The following is a 27,210-nucleotide window of genomic DNA, read 5'->3' on the forward strand; positions in this document are numbered from 1 at the left end:
TACTTAACTTTCAAATAATTAAATATCACTTAACTCAAAACTTCTTGATATATGAGACTCATAATATTTTTCAACTCAACATATTTTTATACACGGGACCCACAATATTTTTTAACTTATCATAAATACATCTAAATTCATCTTAACATCTAAATACATCTAAACTTATTTTAAGTGAACCTTACAAAATTCATTCTATCATATCAACTTATAACTATTCATAAAGAACTCAACTTAGCTCAACATCTAAACGAGACTTAGTTTATAAACAGTATAGGCTTACTAGAAGTCCTCAATTATGACTGAAGAATATTGTGACTACAATCTATCACCCTGGAGTGGCAAATTAAGGCTCCTAGCCAAGTTGCATACGAAACCTTATTACCAGCCAAATTCAATATATAAATATATATAAATATAAATATTTATATATATAGCAAGGATTCTACGTGCAAGGCACGTATCATGTCCAGTTGAAACGCTTTACTAAAATAAAACGATAGATATTATAAATTAAAGACCAATCCTAAATTAATTATGCATAAATACTAGAACTTATTAATAAGAATTGCATTGAACTTATTAATAAGAATTGCATTTTTTAAAATGATAACAGTATTAGTCCAACAAATATTATTTATTTTTCTGAATTATTGTAGAAAATAAGATGAAGATAATTGCTATTTTTTCAATTAATATTATATGGGAATAATAATAATATTTTTAAATTTTAAAAGAAATATAAAATCTTTTCTATGAATTATTATGTATAGATCACACACACCTAGGCGAGCAATAACATCTTGCGATGGGGCAAGCAAGGGTGCTCATAACCCATGGAGAGCTCCCTGAATAGTAATAGTATCCACCCTAAAGCGAGCATCGCAAAAGTCTAGAGCTCACCCTCGGGAAAAAAAAAAAAAATCACGCTTGAGTCAAGCATAAGTGTTTGCACCCAAAGCAAGCAAAGACTAGTCACATCGGGCAAGCAACGACATCTCGCATTGGGCAAGTAACAAGTACTCGCAATCTTAAAATAAAGAAAAAAAAAAGTGCTTGCAATCTGTGAGAGAAGAAATTCAGGATTGAGGTGAGCATAAGTGCTAGAATACAGGTCTTCGTCTCTGAACAATCAACAAGGTCATGAGAACTCCACCCGCCCCATCACGGGAAGAGTATACTAGTCCGATCCAACCAAACATTGCGCAAGATAACTGAGCAGTGCAAGGGTATAAACCACTAGCTAGGGATCACCATCAAGGCTAGTTTGGCCAACACATTGCTCGGCATAATCGAGCTGAGTAAGAAAATTAGCCTTGCTCGGGTGATCCCGATCAAGGCCAGTCCAACTGACATAGAGCTTAGGATAACCGAGTAGAGCTAGAAAATGACCCTTGCTTGAGATCACCAAGTATGCCAATCTGATCCAAACACTGCTTGTATTAACCGAACAAAGAAAGAAAATTACCTTTGCTTGTAGTGTGTGTGTGTGTGGACACACACCAGCAATAAGCTTTATTCTTGTAGCTCATGGCATGCATGTACTTCCAACAATTAAAAATCCTACATATCTACATCCCTATTTGTTAGAAATTCTAGATCAAAATATATAAGGAATCCATATTACCTTGTGTGACAAATCATCTAGTGCAGTTGCTTTACAGATTTTTGTCAATCATTGTTGTTCATCCGAAGTCATTTCAATTGATGGCAAAGTATGCTACGTGATAAAACTAAAACAATACTCACATATTCCACAACCTAAATGTCGAGACTAGAGAGAACTAACACACTGAGAGAGAGATTATGTATGTAGGGCAAGTACATCGTCTAAGGAGGGGAGTGACTATATAAATTAAAGGCCAGACATTAAGCTACTTCATAACCTATATATGAGCATATGAATAGGAGGGAATACTGCCCACTATGGATGGCCTTTTGTTACACTATTCGATCCTTTTGCCCCTATCGTGGACAGGTTATGCGCAACTAAGACCGACCTTTAATTTACCAATCTACATAGAAGTAAACTAGTTAGGTCAAAACGTCTCGTGGTGACCAAAATATTTAAGTTGAAAAGTAAAAAAAGGTTCAATGTATTAGGCTGGAATTATATATATAACTTGCAAACTCAATCACAAATCTTCCACATGGCTAAAGAAAAAGATCATAAAAATAAATCTACATATATACTTACCACATATCTTCCTTCATGCATGACTAACCAATATTCTCTTCACATGACGTGTTCATGTGAACGGACGACAATCAAACGTACCTTTCCTCGCTATCTCTTCCAAGAGTACTCCACGTCGGCAGACTTGTAATTATTTGAAAAAAAAAAAAAATCATAAAAAATTCTATTTAGCATCCTCTCATATATAATCCCTCAAGTGACATCAAATAACATAATAGATGATAAATAGTTTTTGAATTATTTAATACCAGATTATTAGATAATGATGGATGAATATACAACAGTACTTCTCTTCTTAATTATCAAGGGTATCAATTGTATTAAGTATCGCGCTTGCATATATATATATATATATATCTCAAGGATTAATTGATGAAAGTGCCTCTCTCTCTCTCTCTCTCTCTCTCTCTCTATATATATATATATATATATATATATATATATATATATATATATATAGCGAACATTTTCTTACAGCGGCCGGAAATATATGTTTGTATAGTTTGATTTTCAATCTTGATCATGTGAATTCAGTTTCCTACGCTCTACCAAAAGTCAAGCAGCCCTTGTAATTATGTCAAAAATTCAGCAAATCTATCCATGACATACGGAGTAGCTAGCTAGCAGCTTCAAATTATCCAAGTTCTTATTCAGCGAATAACGTGCGTACGTACATGTTCTGGCACTATCATGTTGTTGAAAATGTATGTGTAGTTTGACACGTGAGCTGTTTTTTTCAAACTCCAACACGGCGCGCAACATCATGCAGCAAGTAACTGACTAACTGGCCGCCGAGTCGTAACGAAAATTTGCGCATGATGCATGACCTCTAGCTTGCTACGACATTCAACTATTCAAGTTATTCTTTTCTAGAAAATTCTTTGTTGATTAATTTATTTAATCGATTTTATGACAATTCTTTTTGGGTTTATTTTTCCTTAGAAACTAATAATAGTCTTTATCATTCATGTTTCAGATCTTATAGCGTCATAGACTTCTGATAAGTTATTATATATTTTCCTTCTTTTTCTTAGGCCCCGTTTGGATTGAGAAATGATCTCAACTCATCTCATCTCATCATTACAACTTTTCTAAATTTCCACACAAAATATAATAAACAATTCAATTTTTTCAAATCTCAAAACAATAATAATATTAAAACATAATATTCTAACAATATTGTATTCAACTCATTTAAAACCATCTTATCTCATCTTATCTCTCAATCCAAACGGAGCCAAAAGCTGCGTTTGGATGTTGAATTGAGTTGAGTAGAGTTGAGTTGAGTTGATAAAATATTATTAGAATATTATTTTTTAATATTATTAGTATTTTGAAATTTGAAAAAGTTGAATTGTTTATTATATTTTATATTAAAATTTAAAAAAATTGTAATGATAAGTTGAGACGAGTTTAGCATTCAAACGAAATCTAAATGTTCAAGAGTAGTTAGAAATTAATTTGTTCCTGGCTGGTCATTATCTTGAATTTCGTGTTTTTTTTTTTTTTTTTTTTTATTCTAATCAAGCATAGTGATCTTAAAGTAATTAACGCCCTTAATTAAACTTGTTATACCTTCGATTAACATTAAATATTGGGTGGTATAGGGTGGTGCTACGTACTTACCCCAATAGACCGAAGTTTTGAACCGAGTGCATTAATTTTTATTAATTTTATCAATTAAGATCAACTTTCTTGGGGCTAATTAAGCAGCGTTTTCTCTGATCAATATATAAGGGAAAAATCAAAGAAGTATGTAATTATATTATGACCCGAAATTGGTTCAAAGTCTAGAAGTTAGCGAGATATATAATTAGTAAAGGCCAGACAATAGTACCAGTGGCCGGTCCTGCACGCTAGCTACGTGGTGAATGATCCTGATCAACTAGAAGATGAGAGCAATTTGTACTTCAATACTAATGCTTTTAGTTAATTCTATGGTCAGAATCATTCTATTGAACGAAGGAGTCGTGAGAAGACTGGTACTTAGGTTGGAAAAGTTTGGGTGTTGATCATCGCTAAGCTTGCCCGCCCTATATAAAGGGTGCATGCATGATTTGATCTCAATATCTTTCAAGAGCAACCCGTCTTTTCTATTCAATACACAAAACGAGCATGGCAATCAAAATCCAATCTTTGCTTTTCTTGGGGCTCATTGTAAGCTTTGTCTCTTCGGCTTCCGCCATCGCAGGAACTGCCACATATTATACCGTTTATGTTCGTGAGTATTTATCAAATCCTAGCTCTCATTTTCTTCATGATCTTCTTGAAGTTATTAAATTTATGGTAGATGCAAGATATATTTAGATTCTAATTTTTATGTATGCACACGGCCTACTCATGCATACATCTTAGATTTGATTACGTTCACATCATTAATTGAACTATGTACCGTATTTTTTGCAAGAGTTATTATATTCTCAAGTCGGTGCGTAAAGCACACAATTTATATCACTTAAATAGTAAGTACTTTACTGCACACGATAACACACCGACCTATAAATATAATTTTTCTTTTTGCAATGCTCCAAACTACCAACTTTGTTACATAGTATATTTAAACTAATTAATAAAAAGCTGCAATATTGTGTACCATCTAATAATGCTTGTATGATATGAGTCTTTATTAGATATGAACATGTGGTCCATATATAATGTGTTAGATTTTGATTTCATGCAAGCTTACGGCCTAAATATTGCTTATATATATGTGAATGTTAGCATCTGCATGCTATGGCTACCAAGACCAAGGCGTTATGATCGCAGCAGCTAGTGATGCTCTGTGGGACAACGGGAATGCATGCGGTAGAATGTATAGCGTTAGCTGTACAGGCCCTACAAACGCTGGGGTGCCACAACCTTGTAGGAATGGTCCAGTCACGGTGAAGATTGTTGATCGTTGCCCTTCCCCTGGATGCCAAGCAACCATTGACCTCTCTCAGGAAGCCTTCTCCCAGATTGCTGATCCTGCTGCTGGAAAAATCAACATCGAATACAATCTGTAAGCCAAACACGACATTAATTCCTTGGTCTTTCTTAATTTTCTTGGTCGAATAACATTACTTACTTCAGAATTTCAGTATTAATATATATACCTAGTGTAATATGTTGGCTAATATTGTGTTTGTTTGTGCTTGGCAGGGTTTGATATATTCTCCATAAAGAGATCATGTTCAATAAGCTGTTTCTAAAGCAAGCTAGATTACTAGTACTGATAACAATGTTGAAATAAGATAGAAGAAGATCAATTATGGAAATCTGGCAGTTTCCACGGATGACAACGACCTGTACTGATCAGTGAAATAATAGTACTTATAATTTGTAATCAATTAAAATTTACTAATTATATGTACTGATCTCTTTGCCTGATCTCTTGAGCATTAGAATAATTCTGATTTTTGGTTTTTTTTTTTTTTTAATAAGATAGAGAGTACTGGAATACTAAAAACAAACACTACAAGAAAGACGAGTATTTGTGACGGATTATTTGTACCGAAAATGATTATTTGAGATAAAAACAGATACATTTTAACAGTAAATAATTAGCTAAAAATAAGCAGTTTTCTTATAATGAAAAGAGTGAAAACGTATAATCAAGAGCCAGGGTTATCGTGTCAAATAGGACAATTAACTAGATCAATATTATGTTATCGTGTATACATAAATATTACATATACTTGGTCATGATGTAAATCTAAATAGCAAAAAAGATAATTACTCGATGATGTCAGAAGAAAAAAGTACTACAAAAAAACACACGCAAAAAGTAAATCCACTTTTGATTAAGTTAATTAAGAAGGCTGGAATCTCATTCAATATTATTCCACTATCATGTCCGAGTACATATATACGGGTTTGTGTTGCAAGCTGCGCGCACTCAAATCCTTGTTTTAATGCTCATGATCATACGTACGAAACTAAGTTTGAATGGATGCTAGCTTTTAGATACTAGAACGCCTCAATTAACGTACGTTTCATAATTTTCATTCGATGCATGTTTAATTGAAAGGAGGTTCGAAGGAACTCTTCCAAACCTTCGATCCCCTCTTCATTTTGGGAAAATAAAGCGTCTAAATGAGTTCAACAAGGAAGTAATATTTAAATGAACAATATTTAATGAAACACAGATCTTTTTGTGTATAAAGTTTTCATTGGATGCGTTCTAGCTAAGAAAAGCATCCTCACAAGTTGGCCTCGGACATTCTTATGTAGAGAAATGATTTGTATAAACTCTAAATAAATAAGTCACATACAAGCTCTTGTAAAAAAAAGTGAATTTTTCCTAAAAAAAAGTGTAAAAAAAATAATTTTTATTAGTAGAACCTAATTTTTTACAAAAATAACTTGTATAAAACTTGCCTATTTATAACTTCTATCGTACCTCAATAATGTTTTAAATGATATTGGAAGACGCTGCCTGAAAAAGAAATAAAGAAAAGTAGGCATTTATTAATGATTTCCACGACGCATGCTATTGCTTTAAACCACTTCAAAAGCCATTGATCCAAATTGGTAGGGGCATTATATAGATCCTAATTTATTTATGATAATTTGTAGTCTAATTGTATTTATATTTGAAAATCATATAGGCCTCAATCAATCACCAAGTGTAGTGAATGTTCTACATGAGACTGTTATATCAAAAGATTAGGAAAATAAATTGGTTTTTCTTAGCCTGATGTGGCACACTTGTAGTGATTGTCCATTTAAGTAGCATACATGAGAAATCATTTAAAATAAAAAATTAATATAATAAAATTTAAGATAAAAATTAAGAAGTACTAGCATTACTCGTAAATTTAATTTTGGAATACATTACACATGATAGGTGCTTGACAATTTTTTGAACTCAAGATCTACCTCAAATTCTAGCAATGCTTTTTGCATGGTGCTTGACAACATAATCATATACGAGCTGCCAAATGCATTTAAGCTTACATTACTGCTGACTTCATGACCCCTAGACTAAAAATCACTGATTTAATTACTTTTTTTAATCATTTTACATAATTTTTTTTTTTTTGTCAAAACTTGAAAAAAGATTAGTCTGGACCGAACCAAAGCGGTGTGATCTGGTCTAAAGATCTTTACGATTTGGTCTGGTCTAACCTTTTGGTGGACTAAAACAGTCGATCTAATCCAAAATTCTCCTCCAAGATTGACCAAATTAGACCAATTACACTCCTAAGTATCATTAATACCAATTATAAGCTAAAAGTGAAAATAAAAATAAAAGCATATATATCATTCACATTGCAATTTGAAGTGAGCTTATTTAATAAATATAGGCATGAAGAAAGTAATAGTTAGATAGTCATTATGACATGGGTGATCCAAGTGGCACCTCCTTTTGGGTTTCTATGCCCTAAGATTAAGGATAAGCCCACTTTCATTGCTGCCCAAGCCCACCAGGCTATATGGAAGAACTATATAATACGAACCAAAATTAGCCAAAATCCAGTGTTATAGTTTAAGTTTCTAACCAAGCGTATACTTAAACTATTTAAATATTTTAATTAAGTATAATAAATTAATAAAATTAATAGTATGTGTTATAAGTAATTAATAATTTGTGTTATAAATAATTAATAGCCTATCTTAAAATTCTTACCATCTCTTATTTTAAATAATAACCTAACCATAAATAATTAGGCTAGAAAAGAATTACATAATTACTTATAATTAGCTTAGAAGAGAATTATATAATTACTCACTTTCAATTGGTACAATATTAAATAAAGTAATTAATTATAGGTTGAATGCAATGAACGAACGTTGAACTCAAGATGAGTTTGGACCTCACAATAGGAGGGTGCGTGGGCCTTTTCAGGAGGATGTATTCAACGATAGAGAATGGGAAGAAGAGGATGAAGAATATATGGAGAGAGACATGGGATTTGGTGATCATGGAGTTCGTTTTGGGCATAACGGAGGAGAATTTCCCAGAGGACGAGGAGGGTGTGATGTTGACCATCATCCTCTTGATGAACCAATTAAGAGGATGAACGTGGATGTTCCAGATTTTTTGGAAAATTGAAACCCAATGCTTATGAGGATTGGTTAACAACCATTGATGATTATTTTGATTGGTTCGCTATGTCAAATGATAGAAAAGTTCGTTATGTCTGAATGGAATTAAAAGGGCATGCACGCGTTTGGTGGGGTAGTGTGGAAGAAAAATTACATCGTACTCAACGTGCGCCAGTTTCTAATGGAGAAGAGATGAAGGAACGGCTGAAGGAAAAATATTTTCCTATTGATTATGAGCAAATGATGTTCAAAGAGAAGCTACAGTTAAGGCTAGGATCATTGATTGTTGATCAGTATACTGACCTTTTCCATGAGCTAACTATCTGTAGTAAGATTGTGGAAAATGAGCAACAAAATCTCACTCGATACCACACGGGTTTACGTAGTGAATTGCGTAAAGAAATGCTGATTGTGCGACTCGTCAAAGTTGAAGAAGCTTATCAACTAGGCTTGTGTATTGAGAAGCAAATAGGACCTTTGAGTGGGAGGTGAGTAGTATCGATGGATCCTAGGCAGGAGCGCTTACCAACCTATTCGTTCCAGAAACCACCCTTGCCAAATGACCAAGCTAGAAACGCCGTGATGGGAGACCAAAAAGGGGAAGGCCAAAGCTATGGGTGAAGGGCCACAATGTTATAAATGTAAGGGATTTAGGCACTTTGCTATTGTGTGTCCTACAAGGGATAAAAAACTAGCCTTTGTTTGTCAAAGAGAACTAAGAGTGTTTGATGCAGTAGAGGGGATTGAGGAGGAGGAAGCTGATGAAGGTGATAACGATGAAGTAGAACATTTGGGTGCAACTAACCTACCCAATTGTGTGATCCACTAAGTTCTAACTGGCACTAAGAAGGAGATCCAGGCTAACTCTGATTGGCGACACACCAATATTTTTCACACCCGTTTGGAACATGGAGGTCGTGATCTGAATTTCATCATCGACAACGACAGTGGCACAAATGTAATTTCTGGAGATGCAATGGAGTGCTTGGGTTTGAGAGTTGAAAAAAACCCTACTCCTTATCGAGTCAGTTGGGTTAATGAAGACAACCTCATCCTGGTGAAGCATTATTGCCTAGTGAAGTTCTCATTAGGAAGAGATTATATGGATGAGGCCTGGTGTGATGTGGTTCTTATGACCGTTTGTTACTTAATGTTGGGACGACCATGGCTCTACGACAGGAAGGTGTTATACGATGGGTATGCCAATTCTTATTCCTTTAGATTTAAAGGTAAAAGGTTTGTATTAGACCCTTTTGTAGATCTCTGAATTAGCACAACCAAAACAAAAAGAAATTTTCCCAATACTGACTATACATCAGTTTACTCGAGCTCTAAAGGAGGAGTGAGTGGTGTTGATGGTGGTGAGCTGTGAAGTTAAGCAGGATGATGGTAGCATCCCTATAGAATTTGTAAAAATGTTAGAGAAGTTCCAAGAAATCATGCCCGACGAGATGCTGAAACAACTAACTCCAATGCGAGATGTGCAATAGGCTATTGATTTAATTCTTGGATCATCTTTGTTGAACTTACCACATTATTGTATGAGCCCCATGGAGATTGAGGAGCTTAACCGGATTCAGCAACTCCTTGATAGTGGCGTCATCTGAGAAAGCCTTAGTCCTTGTGTCGTATCAGTCCTACTTACACCCAAGAAGAATGGTAGTTGGAGGATGTGCATGGATAGCCGAGCAATTAATGAAGGTCCAATTTCTCATTCCTCAGCTTGATGACAAGTTGGATTTATTGAGTGGCGTATCCATATTTACAAAGATCGATCTTTGTAGTGGGTATCACCAAATTCGAATCTGTCCCGATGATGAATGGAAGATAGCATTCAAGACGAAAGATGGCTTTTTGAGTGGTTGGTCATGCCTTCGAATTAACCAACGTGCCAAGTACCTTCATGCGTGCTATGGCACAAGCACTCAAATCGTTCTCAGGCAAATTTGTAGTTGTTTATTTTGATGATAGCTTAATTTTTAGCCATTGTTTGGAGGATCATTTATACCATGTTCAATAGGTCTTGGAGACGTTGAGAAATGATCAACTTTATGTGCATCGTGGCAAGTGTTTTTTTTATGAAGAAACAAGTGAATTTTCTGGGATTTATTATTTCGGATCAAGGAGTTGAAGCCAATCCTATCAAGGTTCAAGCGATTAAAAATTGGCCTACCCCTCAAAATTTTTCTGAACTATGAAGCTTCCACGAACTAGCCGCATTCTATCAGCGCTTTATACAGAATTTTAGCACCATTATGGCCGCCATTACTAAGCGTCTAAAGTCCGAAAATTTTGTGTGGACTACAATTGTCGACAATGTATTCGTTGACATCAAAACAAAAATGGGGAAGGCACCGATTTTGAAGCTGTTGCATTTTTCAAAGGTGTTTGAGGTCACCTGTGATGCATCGCATGGTGGCTTCTACATCAAGAAACTTAATGAGGCGCGTTGGTGATATTCAGTATATGATATGGAATTTTATGCTTTGATTCAAACTCTCAAACATTGGCATCCTTATTTAATTCATAGAGACTTCATTCTTTATACTGATCATGATTCCTTGAAGCATTTGAATTCCCAAAGTAAATTAAATGCTAGGCAAGCTCGTTAGATGGATTATCTACAGCAGTTCGAATTCATCATTAAGCACAAATTAGGAACTGAAAATAAAGTAGCCGACGTATTAAGCAGGAGGCCACAGTTGCTGGTTGTGTCTTCTGTTAATACCATGGGATTCGACAGCCTCAAACAACAATATGCCGCAGATGGAGACTTTGGCAGTATTTGGAGTAAGCTAGTGGATGGTACAGACGCACCTAAGAGTGAGTATTCAGTCAAGGATGGCTATTTATTCTATGGCACTTGATTGTGCATCCCTTGTGGATCTTTCCGAGAATTTATCATCTCAAAACTTCATGGAGAGGGGACTAGTGGGACACTTTGGTTATGCCAAAAAAGTTTCTATAGTCTCCGATCTGTTTTTATGGCCATGGCTACATCGTGACGTGCATAAGGTGGTGGATCTCTGTCGGATTTGTCAAATAAACAAAGGCACTAAGCACCGAGTGGGACTCTATACCCCCTCCCAATTCTAAATAAGCCTTGGCAGCACCTTAGTATGGATTTTGTGCTTGGGTTGCCCAAGACCCTGCGGCAACATGATTCTATCATGGTGGTTGTGGATCGTTTTTTGAAAATGACCCATTTTATTCTTTGTCACAGGACTTATGATGCTTCCAAAACAACAACATTATTTTTGCAAGAGGTGATTCGATTATATGGTGTTCCAGCTACTATAGTGTCCGACCGTGATGTCAAGTTTATGAGTTATTTTTGGAAGACTTTGCGGGCAAAAATGGGAATGAAGCTGCTATTCTCTAGTGCATTTCATCCTTAAACCGATGGCCAAACCGAAGTGACCAACTGGAGTTTAGGAAATTTATTACGGTGTCTAGTAACAGATCATGAATCGAGATGAAAGTTAGTATTACCACAGACAGAGTTTGCTTTCAATAATTCTGTTAATCGATCCACAAGCTCCACGCCATTTGAAGTGGTCTATAGTTTTTGACCCCACACTCCTATTGATCTCCACTCTCTGACTTTGCCTTCTAGACCAAATGAAGTTGCACTAGATTTTTCTTGCTACATGAAGGACATCCATGAAGAAGTAAAGCGGCGTCTATCCCTCAGTATGGAAGCATACAAGACCGTTGCAAATACTCGGCGCAAAGATAGGCAATTTGATGTTGGTGATATGGTTCTTATTTGCCTGAGGCCCGAACGCTTTCCTCCCGAGAGTTTTACCAAGTTACATGCTTGGCGCGTAGGACCTTTTAAGATTGCCAAGAGATTGGGTCCTAATGCATATGCCATAGAGTTACCCTCTGACTGTGGAATAAGCCTTGTTTTCAATATTGAAGACCTCACTAAGTTTCAAGGTTTGGAGGATCAAGTGCCAAGAACTCCAGATATACCAACCCAACAAGATGCAATTATTCAAGTCCCTAAAAATATAGCCCCTAAAGATGAGATCGCATCTATACTTGATCATTAGTTTGTTACTACCCGACGAGGGGGGTTATTACAAATTTTTAGTGTAGTGGAAAAATTGTCCTAAGTCTGACTTAGTTTGGCTGCAACCTTCAAAATTCAAGCGACTTCACCTAGAATTATTTGCTATCTATGTTCATCAAAACTTGCCGGAGTCAAGTTCTTCCGAGTGGCTGGCAATTGATGCAAATTTGGAGGCCGATACCAATGCGGAAATTGCTCCTTGAATCGTGGATAATGGAGACTTATCTAATTGTTAAAATTCTTATCTACTTGTTTTGAAATATTGCTGCTTAGTTGGTAATTCTTTTCTAGTTTATTTCCTAGGTTGTAGCAGTCTATGTACTCCTTTTAAAGAGGGTCAAATGAAAGTAAGAGAGCAGTTGTCATTTGGTGATGAATTCGAATTTTGGAGAGATTCCATCTGCAGAGAGACTCTGTTTTTTACTCTTTTTGCCTCCTGGCTGTTAATTTGAGGTTGGCTTTGGAGGGTTTGCACCAAATCTTAATCGGTCCGATCGGATTTTTCGATGGGAACAAAATTCTTACGTACACCCCTATCAATGATAATGATACGAAACCCCAAAGTACCTGCTCCACTAGAAAGTTCTTCATCTTTTGCGTTGCAAAAGATATTAATGTTTTAATTTGGTTTCTTTTTAATTGTTAAGATAATTGTCATGACATGAGTGCAAATGTCGATCATGTAAACCATATGGGATTATATGTGTGTCTGTTTCCCGACAGCACATGTATAAATTTGACTTGAGCATGTCATGACATACCTATTACCTAATACCTAGCTAATACACGACCTACCTAGCTAGCTAATTGCCATATACGTCATTGTTTTACATATTGAGCTTGTCTTAGTTCTATCACTTAATTTTGGGATGGCAATATATCACATGGTTCGCGAATCTACACAAAATAAATAGATTTGACTTTAATATATATAAATGATCATAGATCAAAATAGGTTAATTCGAGAAGATATCATTAATAAAGTACTAGTCAATTGCGGGTCTAATTGACTAGTTTAATCCGTATAATACGAATAAATTCTATTTTTAAATATTATGAATATTTAGTTTTATGTCTTTTTTTGTTTATGGGATGTAATATTAATACTAGTACTTGATTACTTAATATCTTAAATTATAAAGCTTTTTTTGTTAATGTGTAATTTTATTATATATTATTAGTTTGGATATAATTGATAATAAAATATTTTATTTTTATCTTGAATCCAATTGTAAGTGTGAATTATTTAAATAGCTATCATTGTATTAAATATGAAATTATATTACTTGAATTAAAAAAATAAATATACAGATAATTAGCTCAATCCAATCCATTAATAAGTAATGGATTAAACGATTAAAATGTGTTAAATGGATTGTGTTGTTAATCCAATAAATATTAATTATAAAAAGGGTTCAAAAGATCGTGTCGTTCAGCCTTTTATATATTTATATGGGTCGGTGCTAAAGCTTTACAATCTGAACCGTTTGTTTAATTAAATGGATCGTGGTGACATATAATCTAATACTCATTTATATGACACATACAAGATCCACGAATACGAATGACTATCCTACGCTACTTTCTGTCAAGTATCTAGTCGCTGAACACTGCAAGCTGCTGTTTTTCATCCTCATGAGTACTGGAGCTATGATCATGACACATTGAATTTCTGTACGTAGGAATTAACTAATGTCATCCACCGATATAAACTTAAATACGATGTTCTAGTATGATACATACATATATACATGCATACATACATACATATTTATGTGATCAAAAGTACTCATCGTGGTTTCATTCTATATACGCATTAACAGGAATATGATCATAGGCCATGATTTCAACCTCATGATGACCTATTATATCATGCATGTAAGAATTAATAATTAGCTCTTAACAGCTCCTTTATTTGTTATTAAGCTCTTACTAATTAACAACTCATAATTAAGCTGTCTTTTAGCGACGCAGGTTTGTTTTGAGGCGTGTTTATGATTTTGTTTGCGACTTTTCATTTTTTTATTATTTAAGGAAAATATTATGTTTTTTTAGACTGCGTTTCGATGTTGAGTTGAAGTGATAAAATATTGTTAGAATATTATTTTTTAATATTATTATTATTATGAGTTTTGAAAAAATTAAATTGTTTATTATATTTTGTGTTGAAATTTAAAAAAATTGTAATAATGAGTTGAGATGGATTTGAAAACCAAACTAGCCATTAATCAATATAGCCTATGGAGTAGAGGGATTTATATATAAGTAAATATACAGTTTTAAAATGTGAAATTCTCGTACACTCATTTAAAAAAAATAGAATTTACTATTAAAAAATAAATATTTCATAAAATTTCAAATTTATTATTATTATTTTTTTAAAAAATAGCTTCATTTGGAACTACAACTCACTTCAATTCATCTCAATTCATCATTATAACTTTTTTAAATCTCAATACAAAATATAATAAACAATTCAACTTTTTTAAATTTTAAAATAATAATAATATTAAAAATTAATATTCTAACAATATTTTATCATCTTAACTCAACTCAATTCAATTCAACAATAATTTAACATCCAAACAGTACTGATATGTGGACCCTGATGCATGCATGCCCAACACAGGGTTCGTCGATCATGCCCGATGGTACGAAATGTTGAGTGTTTGTGCAGTCAGATAGGGTAGCCATGCATGCAGCCCCATTCGACAGTAGACATGCCCTACTTTTTTCCAAGGAAATATTACACCTTTCACCACCTTGCTTTCAAGTTTTTTGGACTTCGATCCCTCGACAGCTCAGATGGTACTTGTGCCCCCATAGCTTTAAGCACGTGGACACCTGTTAAATATTATTAAGTAGGTTTCCTACTCATCCTCCCAATAATATGGGACTTTATTCATTGTAATTGCCCCTTAATATATAGGATCATTTTATTAATTGAGAGATATATCTTATGCTATTACTTGCTATGGAAGTTTACAAAAGAGTCGTTTTTATAATGAGAATTTGAGATAAATGTGTAGAGAGAATGGCCTTGTTTGGTTTGTCATTTTTACTACTTCAAATTTCTTATAAAATTTTTTCTATTTCTATCTAAACATATCTCAATCTAAAATGTAGTTCGACTTAAAGGATATATTCTATTTGAAAAAGGAATAAATAAGATTGTTTTAAATGAAAAATAAGTTCCTTTAAGTGAATGGACAAGTTTAATCTCTCTTTCAATCTTTCATTTAATCATATGCATTTATCTAGATTTCGGTGAAAAGTAAAAAACTTAAAAATCAAAACATTGTTAATTTTACAAAAACTACTCTAAAAAAACATAATCCAACAATTTTCTTAACTCTAATTCCTATATACTTTGATGTGCCTTAAGAAATCTAAAGTTATACACTTAAAATATAATGTAATTCTTAATTTATAGATTGTAATATAATGTAATTGCGTATAATATAAAGCAAACACATTGTGTAAATGATTTATGGATTGTAATATAGTGTAAAATGTGTATTTTTATGTATTTTTTTCAATACTATTTTTTTAAAAAAAAAATTTGTGACACAATATTTTTGGTGATCTTGAATCGTCGGAAATAATTTTTTTTCTATTACAACCACTTATTTGTGGCAACAAAAATCGTTGCAAATATCTATTTGCAACCACACAAATTTGTACAACATTCACAACAAAATGTATGACGTTATGGTCGGAAATTATTATTTACAGCAATTATATCGCTGCAAGTAAATATTGGCGACTATTAATAATTTGTTGTTGCAAATGAGTATTTGCTATGGTATAATCACAACAAACAAGAATTTGCGAACAAATATCAATATTAAAATTGACCTTTTCTGACAAGAAAAAATTGTCGGGAAAAGTTATACTGATAATAATTAATCATGGTTGGTGCTTTTTTTATGATGTTATTTGAGATTATTTGCGGGCGATATGGAACGTCACAATGGTACACAGTTTTCGCGATGTTTTTTTATCTCGCTATTAAAAAACTTTTTAAGATGGATTAGTACCGACCATCTAGCTGCAAAATTGCTCGGATGCCAAAATCCATTTGCGGCACAATTTGATGGTTTTGCCGCAAAAATTGCTATATGTTGTAGTGGGATTAAATGTTAAATAAACACTATATATATATATATGCCTAATTTTATGTGTTCATCTCTATTAAAATATAATTTTATTATACGTTCTAAAAAATCATGAATATTATTAATTAAAGAATCTATCAAGTTTCCGAGTTGGTACGAAGAATAAGTCATAATATTAATTTCTTCGTTAAAGAAGCTGCGCGCTTTGAAGGTGCCAAAATGACCATATATAGATCCAAAAGCAGGCTAATTTATAAATTGTCATATCGTCTAATATTAATCAAAGCAAGAAGCCAATAAAATAATTAATCGTATTTCACAAAATATTGCTTTCATAACTGTCGGCAGATATATATACTTTGTGAAGGAAAGTGCCAAGGGGGCGCACATGCATGCACGCATGCATTCAAGTTTAGAGATCAATCGAGTGAATGTGTGGCTGCAAAGGTTCATTAATTTCTTCATATTATCTTTAACAAAAAATGTTTATTTCATTAGATTTTTTTTTGAGGACACACACGATCATATATAAATTTTAGTTATTCTACTCAACAATCCTACATCATATATTTATTAAAAATAAAAAGATAAAAAAATAAAGAGTATGGTGTAAGGTTGATAAATATAATTTTTTTTATAAATTTATGAGAAATATTTTAGGCATAAAGAGATACCATAAAAATAAACCTATAAATTGACGTGACTTGATGTGATACGTTAGATTAAAATAACTTTTATTATAAAATAAATCTAACATATCATAAAAAATTATGTCAGTTTATAAATTTATTATTTTTTATGAGATCGCTTTGTGATTTATATATAACATTTATTTAAATTTATATATATGTATGTATGTATGTATGGGGTCCTCTCTAATCATGGAAGGACCTTATATAAAGAGGTTTGTACACTCTCACTAGTCACACCACATGGGTTGTAGGGCATATTTGTACCATTACTGTTATGTGGACATTTCTTTTTTTGGTCAATCAGGTCCCCACGTACCCTCTCTAGTCTCTACATTTAGCAGCTTTTTCATTTTCATCGTCAGCATGGTAGGAAAAATATTCAAAGCCGACAATACAATACATGTTCACAGCTATACAGTTGTTTAAGGCTACCCTCCAGTTGTTTTTGTTTTTGTTGTTGGTTTGACTAGAAGCATGAGCATAAAATCATTATTCTTACAATGTGATAATATCATTTCTAGATATTGTATTATTGAATTATCAAAAGATTAAAATTTATATAAGTCAAATTATGTCAAAAACATATAACGTTACACAATAATATTATTCTTAATAGTGAAATATTAATGATCAATAGCGAATAATATTATAATAATTTCTTTATAGTTTAAAAGCAAAATATATATTAAAAAAGGATAATTTATATATATATGTATATATATTATATATACATAAGTAGGATTGGCCTTCTCTGACCTCCGCCTCTAATAGAAGCCTTAGATGCAGGTAGAACCACCTCCTCTCGGCACGGTGCCCTGCCCGGCCTGCCATGCGGGGGCAGGGCAGTCCACCCTTATCCAAAACTCTCTGAGTATTATTGCTGTAAGCAACGTCGAATTGGCGTTATAAATCTAAATGTATACAGACGATTGACTATAGTGCACCAAGTTCGACTGCGATTCCCAAACATATTTGGTTAGATGTTAACCCTTTATATTACCTGACAGACTTCTCTTTGGTGGAATGGAGGACAAAAGGGGCTTTGACTTTTGGTTTATAACTTTTTTTTTTCCTTTTCTTTTTATGCACTTTGTGATTATATGGGGGGTTTTTGTTTAGGCATCCCACCCAATAAATATCTATACAATGCTATTTCTATTAAAATAAATAATCCATATAGCATAATCAATCGAAATACTATTTATCAATTATCATTTTAGAGTTCTTTCCAAAAGTCTAAGGTCTTAAATTGTAAAAAATAAATATATATAATCACTCTCATAATATTTATTGAATATTTTAGATTATTAAAAAAATATACAAAACAACAATATATATATATATATTATGTGTAAGAATGCTAAATTTTGGGATGAAAATTTTTAATTATTTTTTTAATGATATCTATTATGTGTAAGAATATTTAAAAAAAAAAAAGAAATAATCATGAATTTTCTAAAATCTGATACAGTTTAAATTTATGAAGAAAATGATAATTCAGCTACCCATCATATAATAATAATTACACCCCACCAATTTCTTTAAAAGATCTTATTAAATTTTTCTTTTTTATTCTTCTGATAAGATACCCACAAGATGTTCATGGTTCACTAACATCGATCTTAGATCTTCTATGAAATGGACGGTGGAGAAGCTTTCATGGTCTTGCTTTAGTTTAGAAAAAGGTATATCACGTGTTCTAGCTAATTCTGGGTGAGACTGACGCATTTAAGCATGCTTGGGTTGCCATGCAAATTCAGTGAAATGAAACTCATGGACAAATTAGTCATTCCGCCTCGGCCTTCAGTTTAACGAGCGCGGCAGTGTTTTTAATTCGAAGGTTGATAATATTCAGAGCGGAGGAAATGTAAGAAGTGGCCGGACGCCATAACCACCACTCCTCAGAGCCCTTGAGAATCAGTGAGAGATAGAGAGAGTGGGAGAGGAGTGAGAGGAGTTTTTTGTGCTTCTCCGTTCTCGATCTCTTGACTGATCTTTAGCTCCAATTGTTTTTCAAAATATTTTGAAGATTGTGACTTGCAGTTTTTTTAAATCGTTTTCTTTTCTTTTTGGTTTCGGATTTTGGAAATCGCGGTTGCAAGAGGTAAGAGAACGGCGTTAAATTTAGAATTTTAGGTGATTTTTCTTTTTATGTGAAAGGAACGTTTTCGCTGTTGATTGTGACAATGCGGGCAAATACTGCTGCTGAGTTGGTTTGCCGGAATAAAAATATGTGATCTTGAATTCGAGTTATCTTGTCTTTAAGAAGCTTGCTTCCATTTTTTTTTTCTCTCTCTTCGAATTGTTTATTCAGTTTCAAAGTGCTATTTGTGTTGGGCCTTTCAGCTCCAATCATATCATGCTTAACACAGACTAGTTGGTAATGGTATCCCAATTTCTTGTACTTCAAGTTCCCTTTTTCTCTTCCCCTGAATGCTGAAAATATTAAGTTTTGTTTTCAAATTCGAGTTTTTGGTGCATGAAAATTTCAAGATTTTTCTCTAATGCTGGAATTTTGTTGGACTCCATCAAGTTATGAATTATTTATGGATCTTTTTTGTTTTATTTCTTAGTGTTATTTTTTTGGAAACTTTGGCTAAATTTTGCTTCACAGGGTCAAGTTTGAAGATGAAAAACATCGAAAAGGCCAAAAACAAAATTTTCGTCAGGAAATACATCTCAGACGGCCAGTCGGCCATTTTCGGAGCTCTCTCTGCACAGCTCTGAACAATGAACTGCACATGGAGCTAGTGAAGAATCTTCTATAGATCACAAACATTCCTTGAAAACGACTGCGGGTTCTCAGACCCCAATGTAAAGCTCCCTCCTTCCTCCCTCGCCCCCCCTTCTCTCTGTGTGTGTGCATGTCTTTTGTTTTGTCTTCCAATAACAGAGTATTTTCATAATAGGTAACATGTGAGGAAGACTTTGACAGTCTGTAATCGGGGACCAATTTAGGAAAACTACAAAAGTTACATTAAACTACATGACCCATTATTTTTGTCTCAAAAGAAAAAAAAGAAAAAGATTTTGTTTGTATTATTGGGTATCTATATTTTCTGATATACGTGAATTAAGAAAGTCAGACTACGAATATTGGTTTTTTAAATGTTTGAGACAACGCTCCGAACAAAATATATGGTTGAATTAACATTGACCATGATTGTTTTGTTGATGCAGATGATGATTGTGCAGGAAGTTTGGGTGGCCCTCGTTCCGCTCCAAACCGGCAACGCTTGCTTTATTCAATAGTCGGAATCGTTGTATATTAGTCCAATAGTGAGGAAAAAAGTTACGAGGAGCTGAAGAAAAGAGGTCATGTGGGTGGTCGTTGCTAAAATTCTTTGATAATTTCAGTCTTGCTAAGAGCTGGGTTTTGGAGGAACAGAGGGAAAGGAGATGGGAGCAGCTGGTGGAGAGGAGCTAATTCAAGGACCGAGTGGCCGTCATGAGAAAATATTTGTTTCAGTTCGGCTGAGGCCATTGAATGAGAAGGAGATTGTGAGGAATGATGTGTCCGAGTGGGAATGCATCAATGACAACACTATCATATACAGGAATAACCTTTCAGTTTCTGAGCGGTCCATGTACCCAACTGCCTATACATTTGGTAAGAAGGTGCTAAAATTACATTTTCTCATAGTTCAATTTCTTTTGTTATGCATTTACAGGGTCTTAGTTGTCAATTTTTTTCAATTGTTAGATATCATTAACGCGGCCGACTTGGTTAGCTAGAAGACATTACCTACATGTGCTATAGATTTTGCCCAAATTTCACTCTGGATGATGGATAGTTTTGCTTGAGTTGATTTCAAATTTCAGGAGCTTGTAATTTCTATGTGATTCTTATTTTTTCTTTTGTTCTTTTTGTGGAATTCGTCTGGATTTAATGATGCCAACGTATCCCCAACTTTCAGTTAAACTGGGTCTCGGTCTGTGGTTTTGTTTGAAAAGTAGCATATGGACAATATAATGTATCTGACGAAGTTTTTAAAATTTGCTTCTCTTCTGATCTGTGTTGTGTTGTTTGGGTATTTTTTGGTTCTAGACAGAGTATTTAGGAGTGATTGCCACACAAGGCAGGTATACGAAGAAGGAGCCAAGGAAGTTGCACTTGTAGTTGTCAGCGGCATAAACTGTGAGTACATTCACTTTACTTCTTTGTCATTATTCCTGTTTCATGAACTTTGCTTGAATTTCCAAGAATATCTAGATTATTTTTTTTTCTGATAACCTATTTTTCAGCAAGTATTTTTGCTTACGGACAAACAAGCAGTGGAAAGACGTATACCATGAGTGGAATTACTGAGTACACTGTAGCGGATATATATGACCACATAGGAAAGGTAATTGAACACTGATATTGGTTTCCGTTATATTTAGTTATGCATCTCATTGTTGTTCAATGGTTCCATTAATTTGATTAAATGATGTGGATTTGTAGCACAATGAAAGAGACTTTCTCTTGAAGTTCTCTGCCATGGAGATTTACAATGAATCTGTCAGGGACCTCCTAAGTGCAGACGGTACCCCATTAAGACTTCTTGATGATCCAGAGGTGATTATCATTTGTCATATGCTGAACTGTATATGTAAGGTTTTTTCAACTAATAGTTAGCCAATATGATAGAGAGGGACTATTGTTGAGAGACTCACAGAGGAAACTCTGAGGGACTGGAACCATTTTAAAGAACTTCTATCGCTCTGTGAAGGTAAATAATTTTGATGCTTCAACCTAGTCTTTGTTTCGCCAATTGTGTGACTGCACAGAATTGATTTCCCAGCATTTTTGCAGCTCAAAGACAAATTGGGGAGACATTCCTGAATGAAGCAAGCTCTAGATCTCATCAGATTCTCAGACTGGTACGACTGGTTGTCAATACAGAATTTGAACTGTTGGCCTTCCTGATCATTTTTCACATTTCCTTGCACTAAATAATGTGTTTCTGTCAGACAATTGAAAGTTCAGCGCGCGAGTTTCTTGGCAACGATAAGTCAAGCTCCCTTACAGCTACTGTGGTATGAATAATTAAACCTTTTCAAGAAAAAATTCGTGGTTCAATTGGGATGACAACATTGCTTTTTCCTTTTTGGGTACAGAATTTTGTTGACCTTGCCGGAAGTGAGCGTGCATCTCAGTCATTAGCAGCTGGCACAAGATTGAAAGAAGGCTGCCACATAAATCGCAGCTTGTTAACTCTGGGAACTGTTATCCGTAAGCTCAGGTTCGCTGGTCAAGCTTGTATTTTAATCTTTTGCACTTGATGAATGTCACTATTGATATTTTTTCTGCATCCGCCTCTGCCTTAAGCTTATTTATATTCATATGTGCGTGGTCTGCAGAGGAAATTTATGTAACATTAGCATTTTGTTGTCATCATGCATATATTGTGCCATCAAATAGCCCACTTTGTAGCTGTGAGTATTGACTGTGGTAGCCATTATGATGGTCTTTCCTTGACATAGAATCAACAATTACTATATCCATTGCTGATACGGTTAACTTTGAGATTGGATGCAGTAAGGGAAGAAATGGACATGTTCCTTTTAGAGATTCGAAGCTGACCCGCATACTGCAGTCCTCTTTAGGAGGCAATGCTAGAACTGCAATCATCTGTACCATGAGTCCTGCACGAAGTCATGTTGAGCAATCAAGAAACACTCTCTTGTTCGCAAGTTGTGCTAAAGAAGTGTCGACAAATGCACAGGTCAATGTAGTAATGTCTGACAAAGCATTGGTAAAGCATTTACAGAGAGAATTGGCTAGATTGGAGGGTGAATTGAGAAGTTCAGGACCAACTTCTATTATATCTGATTCAGCAGCATTATTCAGAGAAAAGGACCTTCAGATTGAAAAGGTAATCATTAGATTGAAAAGATAAATTGCTTACACTTCATAAAATTTGGTGGAAGATATAAAGAACCGTACAGAATGATAGAACTTTGTTAGAGTTGCTATCTTTGCAATTGTCACTGTTGGTTCAGCTGTGTTCATCCACCCATACCAGATTCCTATATTTCTCTAGGCTGTATAATTTCCCAAGTCGTACCAAACAATTTTAAGATTTATCCTCTTCACTTGTTTTTTTTGCGTCTAGAGCTATGAAGTCACTGCAAAAGTACATGAAGTAAGATAAGTCCCATCACTCAATTCTAACTTTATCCTGCTCCTGAGACTTCTTAACCTCTGCTCAGCTATCGCTAGTATGCCATCAAATTATCATGAACAGTGATGAAAACATAAAAGGCAGGGAAAAGAGAGCAAAAGAGTGGAGTGGTGAGGGTGGCTTGGAAATTATTTACTTGGGAATAAAGGAAGACAAAAATGCTAATATTGGATGCCCAAGAAGAAATTTACTTCATAAGACTACCTTTGCCAATTTTAAATTACATTAAGAGAACATCTGTCAACCTATTCATGTTTGTTTGTGTCTAAAACTCAACATGACAAAATTTTACTGGTATCTGGGATTCATACAGTAGTTATCTCCTTCATGTTCTTAAGATTGTGTGGGTGTGCATGCAGATTTCTCTCACAAGTCACATCCACTTAAAAACTAAAAGCCAGTACTTAAACCTTTGATTGTGAGACTTTAATCTAGTCGACATTCCAGTTGACCCTTTTTGTGTGCCAACCATGCATGGTGGATGGGGGCAAGTGTACTATGCCAAGTGTGGCCCACATTCTAACTGTGAGCTGATGCTAATGTCTATGAGGACGTTATGCAGATTTTGCTACTCATGCATCAGTCAGCATCACTTTTTTTTTGGGTTGAAATCTGGATTTGTTAGTTATATTTTCTTTCCCCACATGCAGCTGAAGAAAGAGATAAAGGAGCTGACTCTGCAACTAGATCTTGCTCAATCTCAGGTTAAGGACCTCCTCCGACTGGTTGGTGATGATGGACCTACAATAGTACTGGTATGTCTGCTACATACTCAAGCATCCATTCACCCTTACCTACCTTACTCTCTGTCCTTAATTCTTGTTCATCTTTCTCTAGGCCGAACAAGATCATCATTACCCCAAAATGCGAGTCCGAACCTCATGGGACTTTGAAAATCAAATATCTGCGACACCCATTTTGGCAGATCCTCAGTGCCTTGATGATGTTGGTGTCAGATCTTTTGATGCATCTCAATACTCGGATGGACACAGCAGTGGTAGTTCTGATGACAACTTATTCCAACTTCCTAACTTCAAACATAATTTTTCGCCGAACCATTCCTCACCTCGCTTATCAGTTACTATTCCTAATTTTGATGGAAACGATGAGTACCAAGAGGAGACTGAAGAACAAACCGATGAAAAGTCGGAGGATCTTTGCAGGGAGGTTCGATGCATTGAGATAGAAGAGCCAAGAAGAAACAGATATTTAGAGTCAAATATGTCAGATTCAAGCCCTAACAGATACACAAACAAAAACATTTTTTGTTCAAGCCCGAATGGGTACGCAAACTCAAACATATCATTGCCTGTATCAAACATAGCTAACTCAGAAGTAACACTGGTTAAGAATGGAGATAAAGCAAATCAAGTGTTCGTATCACCCCAGTTGAAGGAAGATAAAGAGTTGAATAGCTTTATTACAAATTTCGTTGAAAAGCCATCTCCATGGGCAATGGAATATGATATACCTAGCTCTGGATCGGTGAGATTAACTCGGAGTAGAAGTTGTAAAGCAAGTCTTATGACTAGTTTGTCTCCACCTTTGTTTGAGAAGGAAGAAAAGCACAAGAGCACTCCACCAATTGTGTTTGAGAAAGAATTCACTGGAAGACCCGAGGGTCTTCAAATGAAACTTTCTACCTTGAAATATGAAGCTATCATAGACAGGTTATCAAGAAGTAATTCTCATACTTCAGCAGAAACTTCTACTATTGATGAGCTTAAAGTGCAGGATGCCAAAAGTTCAATTGATGAAGATGGTACTGGCAGATGTACTTCGACTGCAGGGATAGATGAAATGGCTGATCTTCATTGTGAGAATCAGCATGCTGATCATGTGGTGAGTATTTGTACGCTATCAGTCTTTGATCCATCAGGAGTTACTAGTGGTTAATTAGTAATAATGACCACATCAATAATTCCTTCAATCGGAAACTTCGAGAAGAATTCTCTTTAGTGAATCCCGCCATTGTTATTCTTTTAACATGGATTTTCATGCCTGGTAGGTACCAGAGATAGAACCAAAGTCCATAGCTTCTACAAAGAGTGTGAAAGATGTCGGTTTGGATCCATTGCAAGATGATACAGGAAGTCCTTCAAAATGGCCTTCTGAATTCAAGAGGCTCCAAGGCGAGATTATTGAACTTTGGCAAGCTTGCAACATTTCATTGGTTCACAGGACCTACTTCTTCCTGCTATTTAAAGGTGACCCAACAGATTCTATTTACTTGGAAGTAGAGCTCAGGAGGCTCTCCTTCCTCCAGGAAATCTTTTCCCGAGGTTCTCAAACTGTCGAAGATGGTCAAACTCTGACACCCACTTCAAGGTGAGATTAATTACAAGATTTCAGGTTTCGTTAAAATTTATTTCAATTTGTTTTCCCATTAAGGAGAATTCAGTTGTGTTTTCTTTGTGAACAGCATGAAGGCTCTGCGACGTGAGAGGCAGATGCTGAGCAGGCAAATGCAGAAGAGGCTCTCTAAACAAGATAGGCAGAACCTCTTCCTCAAGTGGGGTATTGGATTGAACACAAAGCATAGGAGGTTACAATTGGTGCACTGCCTGTGGACCGACACAAGAGACATGGACCATATTGCAGCGAGTGCTGGTGTTGTTTCAAAGCTGGTTGGTTCTGTTGAGCCAGGGCATGCTTTCAAGGAGATGTTTGGTCTCAACTTTACACCCCGGAGATCAAGCCGTAGATCTCTTCTTTGGAAACCCAATATGAAGTATCGCCTGTAAGCTTGTTTTGTGGATCTCGATACAGAAAATTTGTGCGGATATGTGATGATTCCTACAGCTCCATTTTCTATATAGTTGATTGAGTTCATCACAACTCTGCTCTATATTTTGTGACTCTGATTGCTGTTGATTGTAAGAAAGGTTGTAAATCTGCTCAGGTTAGATATATGCGTAGTTGTGGTGCTTATGCTTTCCTCGTTTCTTGTACCCTTCTCAGTCCTACAGGCTTCTGCTTGTTCGAGGCTTTTTATCAGGCTTTGTTAGACCATTCATTGGTAGGTTTGTGCACCTTCTTTAGATAGGGGAAATGCTAGCTGCTTGTGCTGGACGTGTATTGTGTATCTTCCATCATGTCTACTGTAATTTTTCCCTGTTAATATATTTCTTTTAACTTGAAACAAAAATATGTTTTTTTTTTTTTTTTTTTCCTAAGATTAGAACATCTTGATCTAACCTTGTCATCGTTTATTTTCCTATTCCTAAAATGCACGTCACAAAAGACAAAAATAAAAACGACAACCTAATTTAATACCTAATATATTAAATTTGATACCTAATTTGTAAAATAGAATTTAGATCCCCTAGAATTCCTGTCGCATTCTCTTGCTGTTATCATTGGCTTGTTTGGTTTGAGATACATACGGACAAAGTCTAATACTAGACAAATGAAAACATTAGCGATTTCTACTAAGATTTATATTATTATAAGTGAAAATAAATTAAATAATTGATAGTTTATTCATATATAGTAACTGGTTTAATTTTAAAGTGAGTAGTATTGTTGAAATCATTTCTCTCGCTCTCCCTCTCTCTGCAGATATTAATTAAGCGCCGAGTGCATGGGTTCAGTTGATCATTCGTTTGCATTTATTCGTTTTGTTCCTGATGTTCCTATTTTCGGCCTTTGGCTTTGCTGAAAACATCGTAGGCTTATTTCGGGGACTTATACAACTAATTGATCAATGAACTCACTACAACACCCACCAATATTCAAGAAAGATGAATGAAAGAATTCAAGAAAGAAGAAGAGCTCTGGTTTTGGAGGAACCAGCACCTCCAAGAATCGCAAGCTTTGTGATTATTCTTCAATAGTCCTTACAAGAATCGTAACCCTCTTTTATACAAGAGATGTCAGTTTATTTCGTTATACATTGAGAGGTTGAACTTGTAATTTCCATCTATTA

At 34.7% G+C, this 27,210-nt stretch overlaps 2 protein-coding genes across 2 annotated transcripts; both read left to right on the forward strand.

The window, feature by feature from the left end:
• The first annotated feature begins 4,246 nt into the window (after positions 1-4,246).
• LOC121259053 (EG45-like domain containing protein) lies at positions 4,247-5,592 on the forward strand. The gene is made up of 3 exons (XM_041160535.1): positions 4,247-4,418; positions 4,919-5,198; positions 5,339-5,592. The coding sequence occupies exons 1-3, from the start codon at positions 4,313-4,315 to the stop codon at positions 5,343-5,345; spliced, it is 393 nt and encodes a 130-aa protein (XP_041016469.1). The 5' UTR covers positions 4,247-4,312; the 3' UTR covers positions 5,346-5,592.
• A 14,137-nt stretch (positions 5,593-19,729) lies between these two features.
• LOC121259740 (kinesin-like protein KIN-7F) lies at positions 19,730-26,420 on the forward strand. Its single transcript, XM_041161464.1, is given in 15 exon segments — positions 19,730-19,929; positions 20,296-20,725; positions 21,164-21,253; positions 21,361-21,461; positions 21,560-21,673; positions 21,746-21,827; positions 21,911-21,978; positions 22,069-22,134; positions 22,216-22,340; positions 22,637-22,973; positions 23,933-24,037; positions 24,120-25,124; positions 25,291-25,610; positions 25,705-25,976; positions 25,979-26,420. Coding segments are annotated over 14 exon segments (3,027 nt in total). The 5' UTR covers positions 19,730-19,929; positions 20,296-20,514; the 3' UTR covers positions 26,110-26,420.
• Positions 26,421-27,210: the final 790 nt, after the last annotated feature.

The sequence above is a fragment of the Juglans microcarpa x Juglans regia genome, chromosome 4D, assembly GCF_004785595.1.
Source record: "Juglans microcarpa x Juglans regia isolate MS1-56 chromosome 4D, Jm3101_v1.0, whole genome shotgun sequence".
Taxonomy (NCBI): domain Eukaryota; kingdom Viridiplantae; phylum Streptophyta; class Magnoliopsida; order Fagales; family Juglandaceae; genus Juglans; species Juglans microcarpa x Juglans regia.